General features: G+C 50.0%; 1 protein-coding gene across 3 annotated transcripts in view; it reads left to right on the top strand.

The window, feature by feature from the left end:
* The first annotated feature begins 326 nt into the window (after positions 1 to 326).
* Positions 327 to 14,760, top strand: part of magi3a (membrane associated guanylate kinase, WW and PDZ domain containing 3a) — a 77,941-nt gene continuing 63,507 nt past the window's right edge. For all 3 annotated transcript variants that reach the window (XM_062565382.1, XM_037480638.2, XM_037480641.2), the window contains exon 1: positions 327 to 1,304. In XM_062565382.1, coding sequence (XP_062421366.1) covers positions 998 to 1,304 — 307 coding nt within the window. In that variant the 5' untranslated portion in view covers positions 327 to 997. The remainder of the gene's footprint in view (positions 1,305 to 14,760) is intronic.

The raw sequence follows: 14,760 nt of genomic DNA, 5'->3' as shown, positions 1-14,760 counted from the left end.
ATTGGTTAAACGCAGATACTCTGGGACACTCCCCCCACATGTCCGATTGGACCGGAGCTCCTGCATTCAGGAAAAGCAACACGGAAAAAAAAGATCAGAAAAAGTTATAAGGAGTGAAGCCTAGTCGGATCACGTCCGTTGCATGGCTGCGGTTTTAAAAAAAAAAATTAATTCTCAGCAGAAAAGCGTTGAAGGCACCGAGCGCGTAAACCGGAGAGCGTGATGCAGCGCTGCAGTCGGGTACGGCTACCGACTACCGATCAGTGCCAGGTATGTTTTCCCGTTTCCAAGGACTGCCTCTGCTGACGTCACCGAAGAGGGCGGGGGGGGGGGGGAGGAGGAGGACAGGTGCGCAGAGTAAAGTTGACTCCGGTCTGCTCGGATCGGTGAGCTGCCACCGACACCACGGAGACACCCGGCTTCTCTCCCCAAACTACTTTTTCGGAAGGAGCCCCAACGTGGATTAATACACCCCCACGCGCCGGATCCGTCCTGCCCTGTGATACCGGTGCGTCGCAACGGGTGGTGTGGAGGAAGCGGCTGTTGTTTCCGAAGTGCACGTCGGCCGTGAACTGAGGAGTGGGGGGTGGGCCGTGGGGGGGTGTGTGTGTGCGCGCGCGATCGAGACGCCCCGGCACCAGAACCAACACTCCCCTGCCTCAATGCGACACTGACGCAGCTGATCGCTCGTCACCAGACAGGTGATGCTCGAGTGGAATCGAATGGAAGCATCGGTCATCGACGGAGGGGGTTCGATTTGAAAGAAGAAAAGAAACAAGAGAAGAGAATAGATCATATTTGTTTGGAATCGATGGAATACAACGCGAGAAACCCGCCTCAACTTCTTTAATCTGCGACGATGTCCCCGTGCGTCACTGCGTCCTAGGTTTCAGGAGCGAGAAGGGGAGTCTTGCGTGTTGAAAGGACGATCGTTCCTTGGACATCACCCCCCCCCCCCCCACCCTACACCCAGGGTTTCACGAGCGCGAGCGAAAACATGTCCAAGACGCTGAAAAAGAAGAAGCACTGGTCCTCCAAAGTGCAGGAGTGCACCCTGTCGTGGGGGGCTTCCGGGGAGCTGGTCGCCGTGGTGGAGGTGAGCGGCGGCGCGGAGCTGGGAGAGTTCCCCCACCTCGGACACGTAGTATCGGAGGCGATGGTGTGTCACGTCGGGAGGTTCCCGTGCAGCGGGGACGTGCTGCTGGAGGTGAACGGCACCCCGGTGAGCGGACTCACCAACCGTGACACGCTGGCGGTCATCCGCCACTTTCGGGAGCCCATCCGCCTGAAGACCGTGAAGCCAGGTGTGTGTTTGTGTATGTGTGTGTGTGTGCATGTGTGCATGCGTGCACCCACAACGTTGTTTTTTTTAGATGGTTCTGTCTCCATCTCTGTAAATAAGAAGGACTCTCAGCTGAGCCCCCTGAGCTGTGTGTTTTCCGGCGTAAAGTGTCTACGTGCGTGCGTCTTAATTCCATCCATTGTGTTTGCAAGTTATTAGACGACTTGTACACTTCTTCTGAGTGTGTGTGTGTGTGTGAGAAATGTTCCAAACATACTGACAGTCAGACTGTATTAGTCATGATGGGCAGAAGGTAGTTCTATAATTGTCTCTGTGTGTGTGTGTGTATGTGTGTGTGTGCTAATATGGATGACTGGATGGATGGATTTGATAGAGTCCGCTGCCCAGTGTGGGCTTTGCAAAGACTTAGCTTAGCTTTGTTAATGGCTGGCTGGGCCGGCTTAGTCTGTGTCGGCCTGCTTGCGTTAAGGTGATTCGACGTTTAATTCAATCAATTGGGTCCTTTTTATCTTTAAATCCCTCGGGGATGCCTCTTTAGTTTGACATGTGGCATGCGGGACCCATCCTGCACGTATGGTCTACCTGTTGATTAGGGTCAGTGGGTGTGGTTGGACCTTTTGTTTGTCGGTCGTATTGGGATGCTTAAAGCCAAACCCCAGGAGTCCTCGCTGTGTCTCCGTCCTCTTCCTCATAAATCATTCAGGCTTCATCCATCATTGATGAGGTGGCTGATGGCCGACTGGCGTGCATATAAACTTGTGAGATTGGAACGTTGGGAGTGAGCGTGAAGGCAGAGTGTTGAAGGTTTGACTTGATGTTTTGTACGTCCATCTCCAAGAAAGCAGCTGGGGGCTAAAACCTACTTCACTCAGGCTGAAAGCAGAGAATTTCCTTCATTTCACTGTGGAGTTGGATTTTAACCCCTGCTCCCTCCTCGCGGCCCAGTTCGTCTCGACTTTATCTGCTCCCCTCGGCCGATTATGCCTTATCATCACAGCTTGCCATTCCCGCTTCTCTCCTTTTGATCATATTTTGTACCCTGATTGCCATTCCATCCCATCACCAGTTTACTGTTCTCTTTTTATTTAACGAGACACTTCCCCCTCTAAGTGAATCTAACATCTTTTGAAGCGTTGCTCTACCTCTCCTCTGAACCTAATTTTGCTCCCCGGTCATGACCATTTACACCCGTATTTTTCATGCGTTTGGCTCCTGCCGAGAGACCGCTCGACTCGTCCCCTGGCGCTGTCGGGACGGAAAGCAGAAGTTCGCCTGGAGTGGTCCTCTGGCTCAAGACCAGCCCGATGCACTCAGTATGCAGCTCTCATCCGGGGAGAGGAGCAAGCCAATAGGCAGTCACCTTGAGGGGGCAATTGAGAGCAGCGGCGTAGTGATACAGGAACCTATTGCGGGGGTTTGGAGACTTGCGAGTGCGCGGCTCGTTGATTTAACGCTGTAAACCTACTTGGATCTTCTTGTTTTTTACTTCGAGGAGATTAATGGATGGACAATTTAGCTCTCAGTTGCTGCGGAAACCTTGATTTGCACCTTGATATACTAGGATGAGAACGGTTCACATTTGATGGTGCTGCTCCATAGATTATACCAGAGCCCAGTGCATGAATACATTTCTGAACGCACAGTACTGATAAAAAGCACTGACGTCTGAAGCTGTTTTAACTTCCTTGTGAAGTTAAAAACTGAAAATAAAATGGTGCTATGTTGGATCATTGAAACCGTCGCCGCTGCATCTCCTGTGCAGGTTGTATGCTGTCCTCGCCAATGACAGCCAGAACTAATTTGCTACTTGACTCTATTACCTGCACGAGGATTACGCAATCGCCGTATCTCTTCCTTTCGTGTTGCGCTGGTGTTTTCACACTGAGGTTAACACTTCGTAGGCTCGCCATCAGCAGCGCAGCGGAGCTGTGAGCGCGCAGTCAGTCAGGCAGTCAGTGTTAATGTGCCCCCCCCCCCCCCCCCCCTCCTCACGGTGCAGCGACTCTCTGAGCTGCTCTGAACAGGCTGAGGGGAGCTGTCAGCATCTCTCAGGTTCTGCGGCTCCTTCATCCTCGCCCCAGTAAACTTCTTTTCCAGTTGCTGGCTGCTCTGATCGTATCGGACTGAATGAAAGACACTAATAACCTTTTTTCAGATGAAGTGTGCAACAAAAAAAAAAGAGCGACGTTGCTGTCAATGCTCCTTGGTTGCGGCATCATTGAGGCCCTTACTGCACCTCCAGACAAAGAAAAGATATTCAGTGCTCTGAGTCCAAAGGGAGCTTTGCTGGCACCATTCTCTGTGCACTCTGCTGAATCCGATTCTCTCAGTGTGTGTGTGTGTTTGTTTAAGTGTGCACGTATCGCAGCTGTGCACCTGATGTGGCATCCACCCGTCGTTCCCCTCCCACTGGCGGCTCTCCCGGCTCATCCCCCCCCCCCAACCTCTCACACCTCTCCGCCCCTGCCTGCAGCCTGTCAGTCAGCGGCGAGGGACGCGCCACGCCGAAGCCCTCCATACGGAGGCTGCCGTGAATGCCACTCTTTCTTTCCCCGCCCCTCCGCTCCTCTGCCTCTCTCTGCCCTGCACCCCCCAAACCCCACTCCCCCTCCGTCCCCGCCTGACAGTGCTTTACACTTTTTGCCTCCTCCCGTCTCACAGCTCTGTCCTCCCTCCGTCGCAGTGCAAGACTGACAGGGTCATTCCAGGAACGTTATTGCTGCATCATTCGTACGATCTTGTAACCGTTGCGTGGAGGGGGGGGGGGGCGGAGGAGCTTCCTAAATGGGCACCAGATGTGCGGCGGCATGGGTTTCCCCTCTTCAGTCTACGCCGCCGGTGGCGTCCATGGAGACGCATTGCGGTAACCAACAGGCCAGCAACAAAGATGGCATTCTGGAACGAACCCTGCTTCTCACTGGCAGGCGCCGTGACTCTTGGCAGGCCCGCGTGAAGCCAGCGGAGAGGAGCGCACGCCGATTTCCCCGAGACTGCCTCTTTCTACTCATTGAGCTGCAGCAGCAGCAGCAGCATCATCCAGCAGCAGCAGTGTGTGGAAATGGAAAGTGTAGTCTAGAGTACACATTCTCACTCCTGCAGTCCCTCCCTCGACTTGAGTCCTAATTGGTCTACCTCTAACAGCTATGTGTGGCAACAGCTGTTCCTCCTGTTTGAGATAAGAGGAGGTCAGCACCCAAACCGTGCCCATACACAACAGAGACGCCAGCGCGGCAGCTCCTATTCATCACTCTGCTGCGTCACGGGCACACAGCTCGGCCTTTTGGGCTTTTCTAAGTCTCCACGCACTTCAACGTGGACGTTCCCTCTCGAGGAAGGTCACTGATCGCTCGCTGCACTTAGAAGTTAAGGAGGTATTTCTGAGACACGGCTATCTATAGCTGCGATAAAAAAAATACCAGTATCAGAAAGGCCTCAGTTCCATTTTCAAATGATGGATTGGGTAGCACCAAGTAAGCAAGTCTCACAGGAACAACAACATGTCACTCAATACACTGTGTGTATATATAAATCTTTTTTTTGCCACCTGTCGTTTCTTCCCTCTTGTGCATTGACATTGTCATTGTGTCGCTGTAACCGAGCAACTCCACCGGCTGGCTTCCCCTCGCATAGCCAGACAGATCTCCGGAGCGGCACGTTAACTCTGAAGAAGACTGGTTTGTCTCCACACATTATTAATGTGGTATAAAGGGGGTAAAAAAAAAGAAATAAAAAGAAGAAAAGAACCCAAGCTGTCCCTGGCGGCGCTCGGCACAGGACGCAGAGACGGGCCTTTTGCTAGATGGTTAGTTGGTGCGGCGACCAATGGCGGGTTGAGACAGAGGATGATATGGAAAATAAATGGTCCCTTTTTTCGAATGGCGGCGAGCAGCACCCGGTTTGAGAAATGAAATCGAGGATGTAACGCAGGTGCCGATGTGGATAGTGGGATTCAAGCGATTGGTCATCTTTGATTTTTGATTTGATCTGAGCCTTCTCCCGGATGCACACTCACGGCCCTCTGTGTGGAGAGCCCACTCTGGGACTCAAACAATAACGAGAGACGGAGGGAGGCAGCTGGCGCGTCGCTGCGTTGGAAATTTCCCTGAGAAGGATTTTTCGTTTTTGAAGTAGGCTTTGGATTTAAACCACAAGGGTGAATAATAAAAATGATGAACAGGTCAGAGAAAAGAAAATGGGGGTCGCGGAGGGAGGAGGGGAGAACAATATGAGTGGGGGAGGGGGAGGAGGAGTGAGAAGGGAGCAAGAACAGCTGGGGAGAAATGGAGAATTGGAGAGGTGGGATCTGAGCGAAGGAGACCAAAACGTGCAACAATGAACCTCAGGGCGGAAAAACGATCACGTTCTGATTAATCACCAATAACAGCGTTGATTCCGCATTGTGAACGTCTACCCGCCGCTCATCGAGACGACGTTCACTGTCCCACGCTGGGTATTTCCAATCGTGTCTGCGAGTAACCAGCCTGTGTGAGCTGGCTGCACGCGAGCATGCATGATAATGACAAATGAATTGGCCTCCACTTCGGGGTTCGTCTTTGAGGCCAAACCCAATTATATGGAGACGGAGAGCAGCCCGCCTTCACCATGCTTTTAAAGGGCTACTGGGTGGGTTTTGTTTCTGATTTTGCCCCTATGCTTTTCTAGATCTTTGAAGGAGGAAGCAGAGGTGGTGCTGTTTTTTTTCTTCTGGCATTTCCCCTGAAGGCCTCAGGAGTCTATGTTCCAAGGTAACAGGGAGACTAAGACGGATCGCCTCATGGTCGCGTTCTCCATCTTTCTTCTAGGCTCCTGGTAATAAATCAGCTGAGAAGGCTCAATCTCAGAGTTCAATCTCCTGGTCGGCTGTGGTGCTTTTGAACTCGCGCCCTGGTTCCCGCGCTTCGGGGGCCTCGGCCCACTCGGGGCTGTTGGATCCTGGGTCTCCGCCTCAAAGTATCAATTGCGGTGTATTGTGGCCTGTGCACGAGACAAAATCTGCTATCTGACGCCCTCCACGCACGCACGCACGCACGCACACACACACACGCGCAGTAACCTGTTACCCGGCCAGCGGCTGCCATGGCCCCTTTAGCCCTGAGACCTGCAGTGGTCTTTGTTCTCAGCCCAACCTCTGAATCAGACGTGAGGGGAGCATCATCTCCCCCTCTCTCTCTCCCTCTCTCTCACTCTCTGGTAATTTGTCATGCTCTGTAGCGACGAGGTAGCCTGACTGGCTCATTAACATTCATGGGTGTCTGCAAAGCTCCTCTAACCGGTTATCGATCTGGTCCAATTTCGTCCCTCGTTGAGGCGACTAGCGGCATCCGGAGCGGCCGCTAAAGTCGCCGTCCGCCCTGATCTTTCTGGGGCGTCGGGGACACCGGGAGGACGACGACGAACCGGCGCACGGTGTGTTTGACTCGCAGCTGCCTTCATGCACGTGTTGCCTTTTTGCGGCGGGTGCTTGTGAGCAAACAGTGATTTTTTTTAAATCTTTTGTGAGTGCCTGTCTTCTCAGTATTCCGCTCATGAAGGTTATAAGGCAATCTGAAATTGCAGAATCTCCCTGGAAGGAGAGGTTATGCACCCTCTTCACTTGAGATTGTGTGCTTGGATTATCAGGTGTTTTTAGTTGGATTTTTTTTTATGGCCAAGACACACACACACACACACGACACACACTGACAAATTCGCCTCGAGGCTCTCTCAGCAGCCAATCGGCTGCAAGCTCTTTGAGGTCTTCGGACAAACTCGAGAGATCACGTGGACATTGCTCAATGTTTGAAGTAAGCAGAAGGACGTGTGTGTCTCTCTCTCTCTCCGCAGACCCCACTGTTGTTGCAATGCAATCATCGGAGTCACCGCTAGTGAGACTCATCCAGTCTTGACATACTGCGGCAAGGCAGATTATCCAAAGGGCTTTCAGATAGGATTTGTGGCAACACGCATTTTCAACGCATGAAGAGAGACTGTGCTCCACCGTCACCGTGTAATCCATTTGTCCTTGTTTGTGGAGTGGAATATTTTCACCTGCTTTTTGAGGATGATGATGATCAGGTCATATTGTGTAAATTCAAGGTTCGGCCTGTTTTCTCATTGGCCCTTTTGGGTGATGGATGTGGCCGATGAGTTATTAGAGTTTCATTTCACGATGAGCCGGTTTGAAACCGCTAATGATCGCCATACTTTTCCTTCATGTCTCGTCTGTGTGTGTGTGTGTGTGTGTGAGGCTGCAGTTCAGGCTCCGCTGTTTTCCTGTGAATCATTTGTGGAATGCAGTTATTTTTTTATTTTTTTTTTAGCACAGGGAGAACTGACCCCAGGTTCTTCCAGTGTATTGTTAACAACAGGTGCTGGCTTTTTCATGTCGCGTCTCCCTTGCGGGAGATCGTAAGAAACCTTCACAAGCCATCTGATTGTTGTTATAAGAAAGGCACAACGCTAGCTTGAATTCCTGAAGTACCCGCCCATTTAATCACTTATAATGGTGGTGAGGAAGATTTAAGACAGAAGTGTAACTCTAAAATTAAAAAGGACACTGTTGGTTCTCAAAGCTATTTAGTAAAGTAGCAATTTCTCCTTTATAATGTCAATTATCCTGGTCTTGTGTGCGATATTTACAACTTATCAAAGCAAACTGCGTCAGGCGCCCTAAGGCCCATCATTTGTATGCAAGTGATTCATCGTATCTCAAGCGTGTCCCGTGAATAAAAAGGAAGTTTCAAGGTGGCGCAATCTGGACGTCTCCTAACCTATTAGGATTCCAGTCAAGCGGTTGCACTGAACATTCCTTTCCGATGGTGTGACTCGTTGGACGCGCCGACGTCTCTGTGTGGTCAGTCACCGAGGAGGAATGCGGTCCAACCGGTGGTGCTGCGGTGTACTTGTGCAGCCTGTTTCCCCCTTGCATTGAAGATGTTGCGACATTGTTAAACCATGCTGAATGACCGGGTGTCATCAGGCATTTTGGATCCAATGCTGGGTGTTTTGCCACGGGCCACCGAGCAGATTGACGAATCAGTCTCTCACAGTGTCACTAACTGAGCAAAGCGCCTTGGCCCGAAGAGAGAGAGAGAGTGAAAAGTTGAGCAAAAAAAAAAAAAAGGAACTCGCTCAAATCTGTTGACTCGAAAGGAGGAAAAAGGAGTCCGAGGAGGCCTAGTGGCTGAGTTCTCCCTGCGTCGTGATGTCACACTTCCTCCCCACTGGTCCAGGGCTTAGGACAGCTGTCACGGCAGCTGGCATGGCTGCCGTCTGTGTGCCCAGGCTGCCTCCGAGCCCCGCGTGCCCAGGCGGCTCCTTAGGAGCTGGCACAGTCTGCTTGCACTGAATCAATACTTCCGTTGACAGGGCACGGCGGCGAGGTTGAGAAGTAAACAACACACGTACACACACACACACACACACACACACACACAAGCGAGCATGATGGATTAAGTTCAAATTCTTCTTGACATCTCCACCACCCTCCTGCCTGTTGACCCTGCAGGACCCCCTCACAGCGGTTTTATGGAGGCGGCCGCAGACCGGACGTACAGGAGTCTCCAGGATTGAAAGTTTAAAGAAACTGAAATATTCTCGACCGTCTCTGGTTGAGAACATTTTGCAGCATAGTTGGAAGTAGCAAAAAAAAAAAGAGACTGATTGCAGGACTGTCTCTGCAGTCCACTTGTTTCTGTGCTGCTAACATAAGTGCATCTTAATTGTTCAGTAGGTGCAAAAGCTTTTTAGAGCAACAGGTGTTGTGAGTGACCGTGTTAACCTGAGAGTCCCTCTCCGATTGTGCTGGCGGTTGCACAAAGAGACCAGTAATGAACCCAGATGAGTATTTATTTACAAGTGATTCGAGGCTTAAGGCTCGAAGGCGGCGGCGGCGGCGGCGTTTACGATGACAGCGGCTGTAGCTTTGCAGATACACTGACTTCCTCCATCACTGGTGCGCTCGCGCAGCCGCTCGTGGGCGATGGCGATGGCTCTGTGGGTTACCCACCGTCAACTACACACACACACACACACACACGGACGCAGCGAGGCTAAAGGTCCGTTAAGCACATTACTAACTGATGACTGCTATCGGTGCGGAAGGCCTCTTGCGGGTTACGTTGTCAGAAAATCAAATCCAACATTCAATCAATGAGAAATCACAGAACTTGTTAAGAATGCTTTGATTCCCTTTTGTTCCTTTGTTGCATTCGAATACGGCTGTTCAGCTCTGAGCTGATTTGAACAGGATGATGAGCCATCACAAAATACAGTGAAGGAGATTAAATGATACTGTTGCGTTGGCCTGAGTAAGCTTCAAGTTCTTTTATTTGTAAATGAAGGAAATACAAACCACTCATTGCTTCAAACTAGGGAATAATTAATTCTGTTTTGTTAAACAGCTGGCATGAATTCAGAATCCATTTGAGGTCACAATGAATGATCCCAAAACACGGAAAACCATCAGCGGAGTCCTTTTTAAACGGTGTAAGCAACAGCGTGAGTCCGCGCCGTCACCTTTTCTCCTCTATCTCCACCCGTCTGTTCTCCCGGTGCTCTTGTTTGTTCCAGCCATCTGTTTGTGTTCCCTGATTTATTGTCCCTTTTTTTTATCTCTACGCTGCAGCCAGCGTCACCCCCACGATTTGCAAATATACGACCGGCTCAATCTCCAGCATATAATGCCGTGATCCCAAAGTGTTGCATGAACAAGCGATGATCAGGAATAGATGCGATGCTGAGAAAAGCCGGCGAAGGCTTAGTTGAACTCTAATTCTAACTCTACCATTTAAAAAAATCCTCAGGCCTCGATACTACGGCAGAAAGAGAAACACATTTGGCATTTTATCCCCTGTAGGTTTGCTGCTGAGCAGTTTGACAAATGAAACCACGTAGAAACCTGCAGAATCCAATATATACTCCTAAATATACTTAGGCCACCTATGTACCCTCATGATTCCCCAAAGCCTGCTGTTACTCGGCTAATGATCAATGGCCAATAGAAGTCCTTTCTATTACTGGGATGTGCTCCTTCCTTCATCCATCATTGGCTGCTTGGTGATGCAGGGTGGCAGGGCGCATAAGTGGCCCCGCACTCGTCCCTTTCTTTTTTTCCTCCTTTTATCTGCTCGGCCCTTCTGGTTTTTCCTTTTTGCTCATCGCTGGATGGTTTATGTGTGAGATTGGTCAAAAGTAGAGCAGGCTTTCTACTCTTTGTCTGCTTGGCTTGTAGTGCTTGCCTGCTTCAGAGGATAGAGGGCCGGTTGATGTTTAACGGGGGGGGAGGGGGGACAATGCCCCAGATGCGGTGCATGTAAACATCATCAAAAGGCTTCCTGCCTAGTGATCCTGCAGCGTTGAATGGACTGTTGTTTTTGATGTGAAAGTCTGATGCACCGATGATGATTTGGGGTATCGGGCTAATTCTGTTTTAAATCAATTCAACTGCATTTGGTGACGGTGTCAAATAGGGCCGATATGTTATTTTCAAATCTAACATCGTTCACTGGGATTTTAACTTCATTGTGATTTGTTGCTCCATTCAACAGTTTAAATTTGAACTGTGATTCATTTTGATTTTTTTTTAAACTTTCTGGTCTGTGACTTTATTATTTCAATAACGGAGAGCAATTCACTTACTCCAAAGTATTTATTTGTGATATTTTGTCTTCTACAGCCGGTCAAGCCTGACACATGAAATAATAATCCGCAGTCACTTTAACCCACTGAGGTATGCAGTTTATCAATAAAACCCTGGTGTTGCACCAATACCCGGAGTTCGAGTATCGGTATTTTTCCAATGTGGTTGCCGACGTGATGATGCCGTTTGACACGCATCTGTCTACCTCCTCGGACAGGTGTAACATTCGCAGGGAGGAGGAGGAGGGGGGGGGGGGGGGGGGGACGGTAAACGTACAAACTCTGGCAGATTGCGAGGTGGAGGGTGAAAGTTTTTAACCCGAGGCTCTGGGAGTCTGCCGTGACGTGAGCCCCTTCGGTCTGCCGTTGCCCCTGACAACCGCGGTGCGGCTGACGACGCTATCGAGCCGCCGGTGTCCGTTGCTCCCGCCGACATCCGAGCTCCCTCTCTCTCTCCCCCTCCCTCTTTCCCTCTTTGAATGATTTAAAAAAGGGGAGACTCGCAGCGCAGGGTTTAAAATGACACGCTGGTTTCACATCTGCTTCACATCTGCATCACCCCCCCCCCCCCCCCCCCCCCCCGGGCCGCTCGGGGATATCTGCAGCAGTGCACGGCTTCAAAAGACATCGAGTCCCTTCGCATTTGGTTAGATGGCTGAATGCGGTGCAATATGGATTTTTGTTGTTGTTGTTGTTGCATGTATTGTTATCAATAGGTGAGGAATGTGACCCCAAAGGCTTAAAAAGTCCCCTTTAAAAAAAAAAATTTACAAAAAAAATCTCATCTCGGTTGAAGAATGGGAGCAAGGCGGTTGCAGTGAGACCAATTAGAGTGATCCCCGCCCTACTGGGGATCTCGCTGGGAACAAGGTTTAATATATTTTCTGGAAATACAGCAATGCAGCTGTACACACACACGCGCGCCCACACGCACACAACTGACATGTTTGCTGCTCTATGGAAAAAATCTATTTCGTCATAGCATCCAATCCTAAAACTTTCTGCTTTGTGGCATTTTCTGTTTGGGATTAGCCGTCAAGCTTGTGAGGGTTTTTCTTCTGCATCTCTTTGATCTGCTTCACATCCAGTACTCTCCCATTTTTTTTAGATATATAGGTATTAACCCTTGCATAGTCTCTTTTAAGAAGCCTCTTAAATCTTGGAATCCAAACTGAGTCGTTAATAATGATAATAATCTGCATGTGTATGGGAAATGAACGCCTTTCTCGTGGCACAAAGTCCCTCTGAAAACTCTGTGGGAGGAGGGCAGGAGGCCTTTTGAAATTCTCTGTCATGGGCTACAGGCTGATTCCATCCAGAAGCAGGAAAACAGAGACACAGGAGGAAAGCCCCGGGTTTCGATCGGCGCGTCGATCATCGCCGGTCCGGCCCCCTGAGCCGTGTTTCGTCTGCATCCGGGTCATTAGTCTACGGCGGCGGCCGCACACGCACACGCACAGAGCCGGAATTGCATATTCAGCGGGAGCGCGATGTTCTGTTGCTGCACTGTGCATGGGGCGGATGCATTCCTGGGACTGTCACTGCTTATAGTGGGAGTGCCGGCTGTGGATTTCGGTGACCTGACCTTTCTTTCTCCGCCCCCAAAGGAACCGTAGTTGCCTGCAGCAGTCAAAGTGTGTTGACAAGTATTTTCCCCCCACACTACTCTCCAAAAAAAAAAATTACACTTGCCTGCTCTGGTCCGTTTTTTTTGGAGTGAGATAAGAATGGTCTGTGTAAATACCGCAGTACGAGCCCTAGTGTTTACTTGTTGGCTACAGCTCTATTTCAACATCTAAAACCTCTCGTTACACTCGGGCTGCAACTTTTTCTTTTTTTCTTTTTGAATGGTAAAAAGACTCGGCCTATAAAAAAAAGACACCTTACTCCTGCTGTTTTTTTTAAACACACAATACTTATTTGAAGTAAATGCTGCGTACTGACTTTAGCCCTTGAGTCTGGACTTTGCTCTGTTTTGACCAACAGCCAGCATGTTTAAGTAGAATTAACTATGATCTATTTTTTTCTTCTTTCGGATCAGCCCAGCATGTGATTCGTAAAAGCACATTTCATATTTGATGTGTCTGCCAATCAAGGCGGATTACTTCCGACCGGTCGAGCGCGAGTTGAACACGTGATGGTTTAAGGTCGGCCTGCTCTGCATCGGCCCGCCGGTCACATGCCGGGCATCGGGTTAGAGCTGCCGCCCACGGGGTGCCGGGCCAGTGGCGCGTTTGCGCATGCTGCGCAGAGGCCACATTAAGACCGGCTTCTCTTTGATAGCGGTTCAAACTATACAAAAAGCCCCAACGGTGCAGTGAAACAGTGTGTTTTGAAGTGGTTGTGCTTTGAAATGCCTCGCAAGAGAAACGCCAAAAAATGCCGAGGTGAAGAGTCGAAAGGAAGTGGATGTTTTTTTTTTTTTTTTTTTGTGAAAGCTGAACGCGGTGGCGACCAGAGAGTGACCACTACTACTACTGCCGCCGCCTTCGGGACAAAATGTCTTTGCGCAGTCAGAGTTACACTTTTATTCAATTTGTTTTGCTCAGGATTGTTATTAGTCATTCAAAGTAAGCACCCGGCTATAGGGGGGAAAAAAGAGGGAGCCGACGGAGGGCTAATAGAGCCTATTGTTCTCCTGCTCCGTGTTCGTGACTTCAGGGAGGAAGGCAGCAGTTTGGAGTTGCGTGTGTGTGTGTGTGTGCGTGTGAAGAAGAAAAACAGGAGTGACATGTGCTTCAGTCTGTTGGAGAACAGCTGGATCATAACAAACACACACACACACACACACACACACACATAAAAACGTTGTCGTAGTTCATTGCGCACAGCGGCCTAGTCATTGTTAAGTGGACTATGGATTTTGTGCGTTTGTGTGTCTTGGAGCAAAGGGCGTGGACGTGTTTGTCGGGAGTTGCCTCTCGGCTGTGTGTCTGCGTATTGTAACTCTGAACAGTATTAATGTTGCGTGCATTGTCTCAGCGACTCGCCTGTCTCTGCGTCTTTCTTTCTCTCTCTCTCATCTGGTTTCATTTGCCCCCCCCCCGGATTCCAGCTAACACATCCCAAAGGGACTCTACTGATGAAAGAGCCGTGTGCGTTGTTCCCAGTAATGGAAAAGAAACTGGTGCGTGCACAGGTGTGTGTGTGTGTGTGTGTTGATAAGATCTGTCTCTGTTGGTTATCCAGCATACTTTGGGTGCTCGGTAGAGGCAGCTGCAGCATGTGTCCCGACTTTATTTTTTTTCCCCTAACAAATCTCTTCTCGGTCCGAGGCGTGCCGAATTCAAGGCCCTTTTTCCCACGCGTGCCTCAGTGCTGTGTCACTCAAGTGGACGTAGTGAAACCACATCCTCACGGAGACCTGTGCAGGAACATCTTTGATCAGACAGATTGCGATTTTATTTCCATTTTTTTTCGGCCCGTCTGCAGCGGCGTGTACTCCTCTCGCCGCCACGGTCGTCCTCTAATCAGAGGATTAGCGGTTTTCGATGCAAGGTCCCGACGTTGCTCCTCTATCTGTGACGGCATCGGGGTGCGAATGGTAGTTTCTGATGGGCAGGTGGCGCTGTGTATGGCAGCTGTAACAAGCTCCCGGCATCGGGGTGCGAATGGGTGAATGATGACATGAAGTGCATGAAGCGCTTTGAGTGGTCCGAAGAAAAGCGCTACACAATTACAGTAATGGTTGCGGTCCTCGGTTTGAACCTTTCACATGTCTAACCATGCCGTGACATGATGTTAGACAGCTGTTGCAGGGCACCTTTTTCCATTTCACCCCGAGACTTTGTTTACCCCGCTCTGTCTTTTTTTTTTTTTACCCTTCCTCTCCATGGAGC

Source organism: Pungitius pungitius, chromosome 1, assembly GCF_949316345.1.
Source record: "Pungitius pungitius chromosome 1, fPunPun2.1, whole genome shotgun sequence".
NCBI classification, from domain to species: Eukaryota; Metazoa; Chordata; class Actinopteri; order Perciformes; family Gasterosteidae; genus Pungitius; species Pungitius pungitius.
The sequence above is the reverse complement of the archived record's forward strand: the minus strand, read 5'-3'. Positions and strand labels throughout refer to the sequence as shown.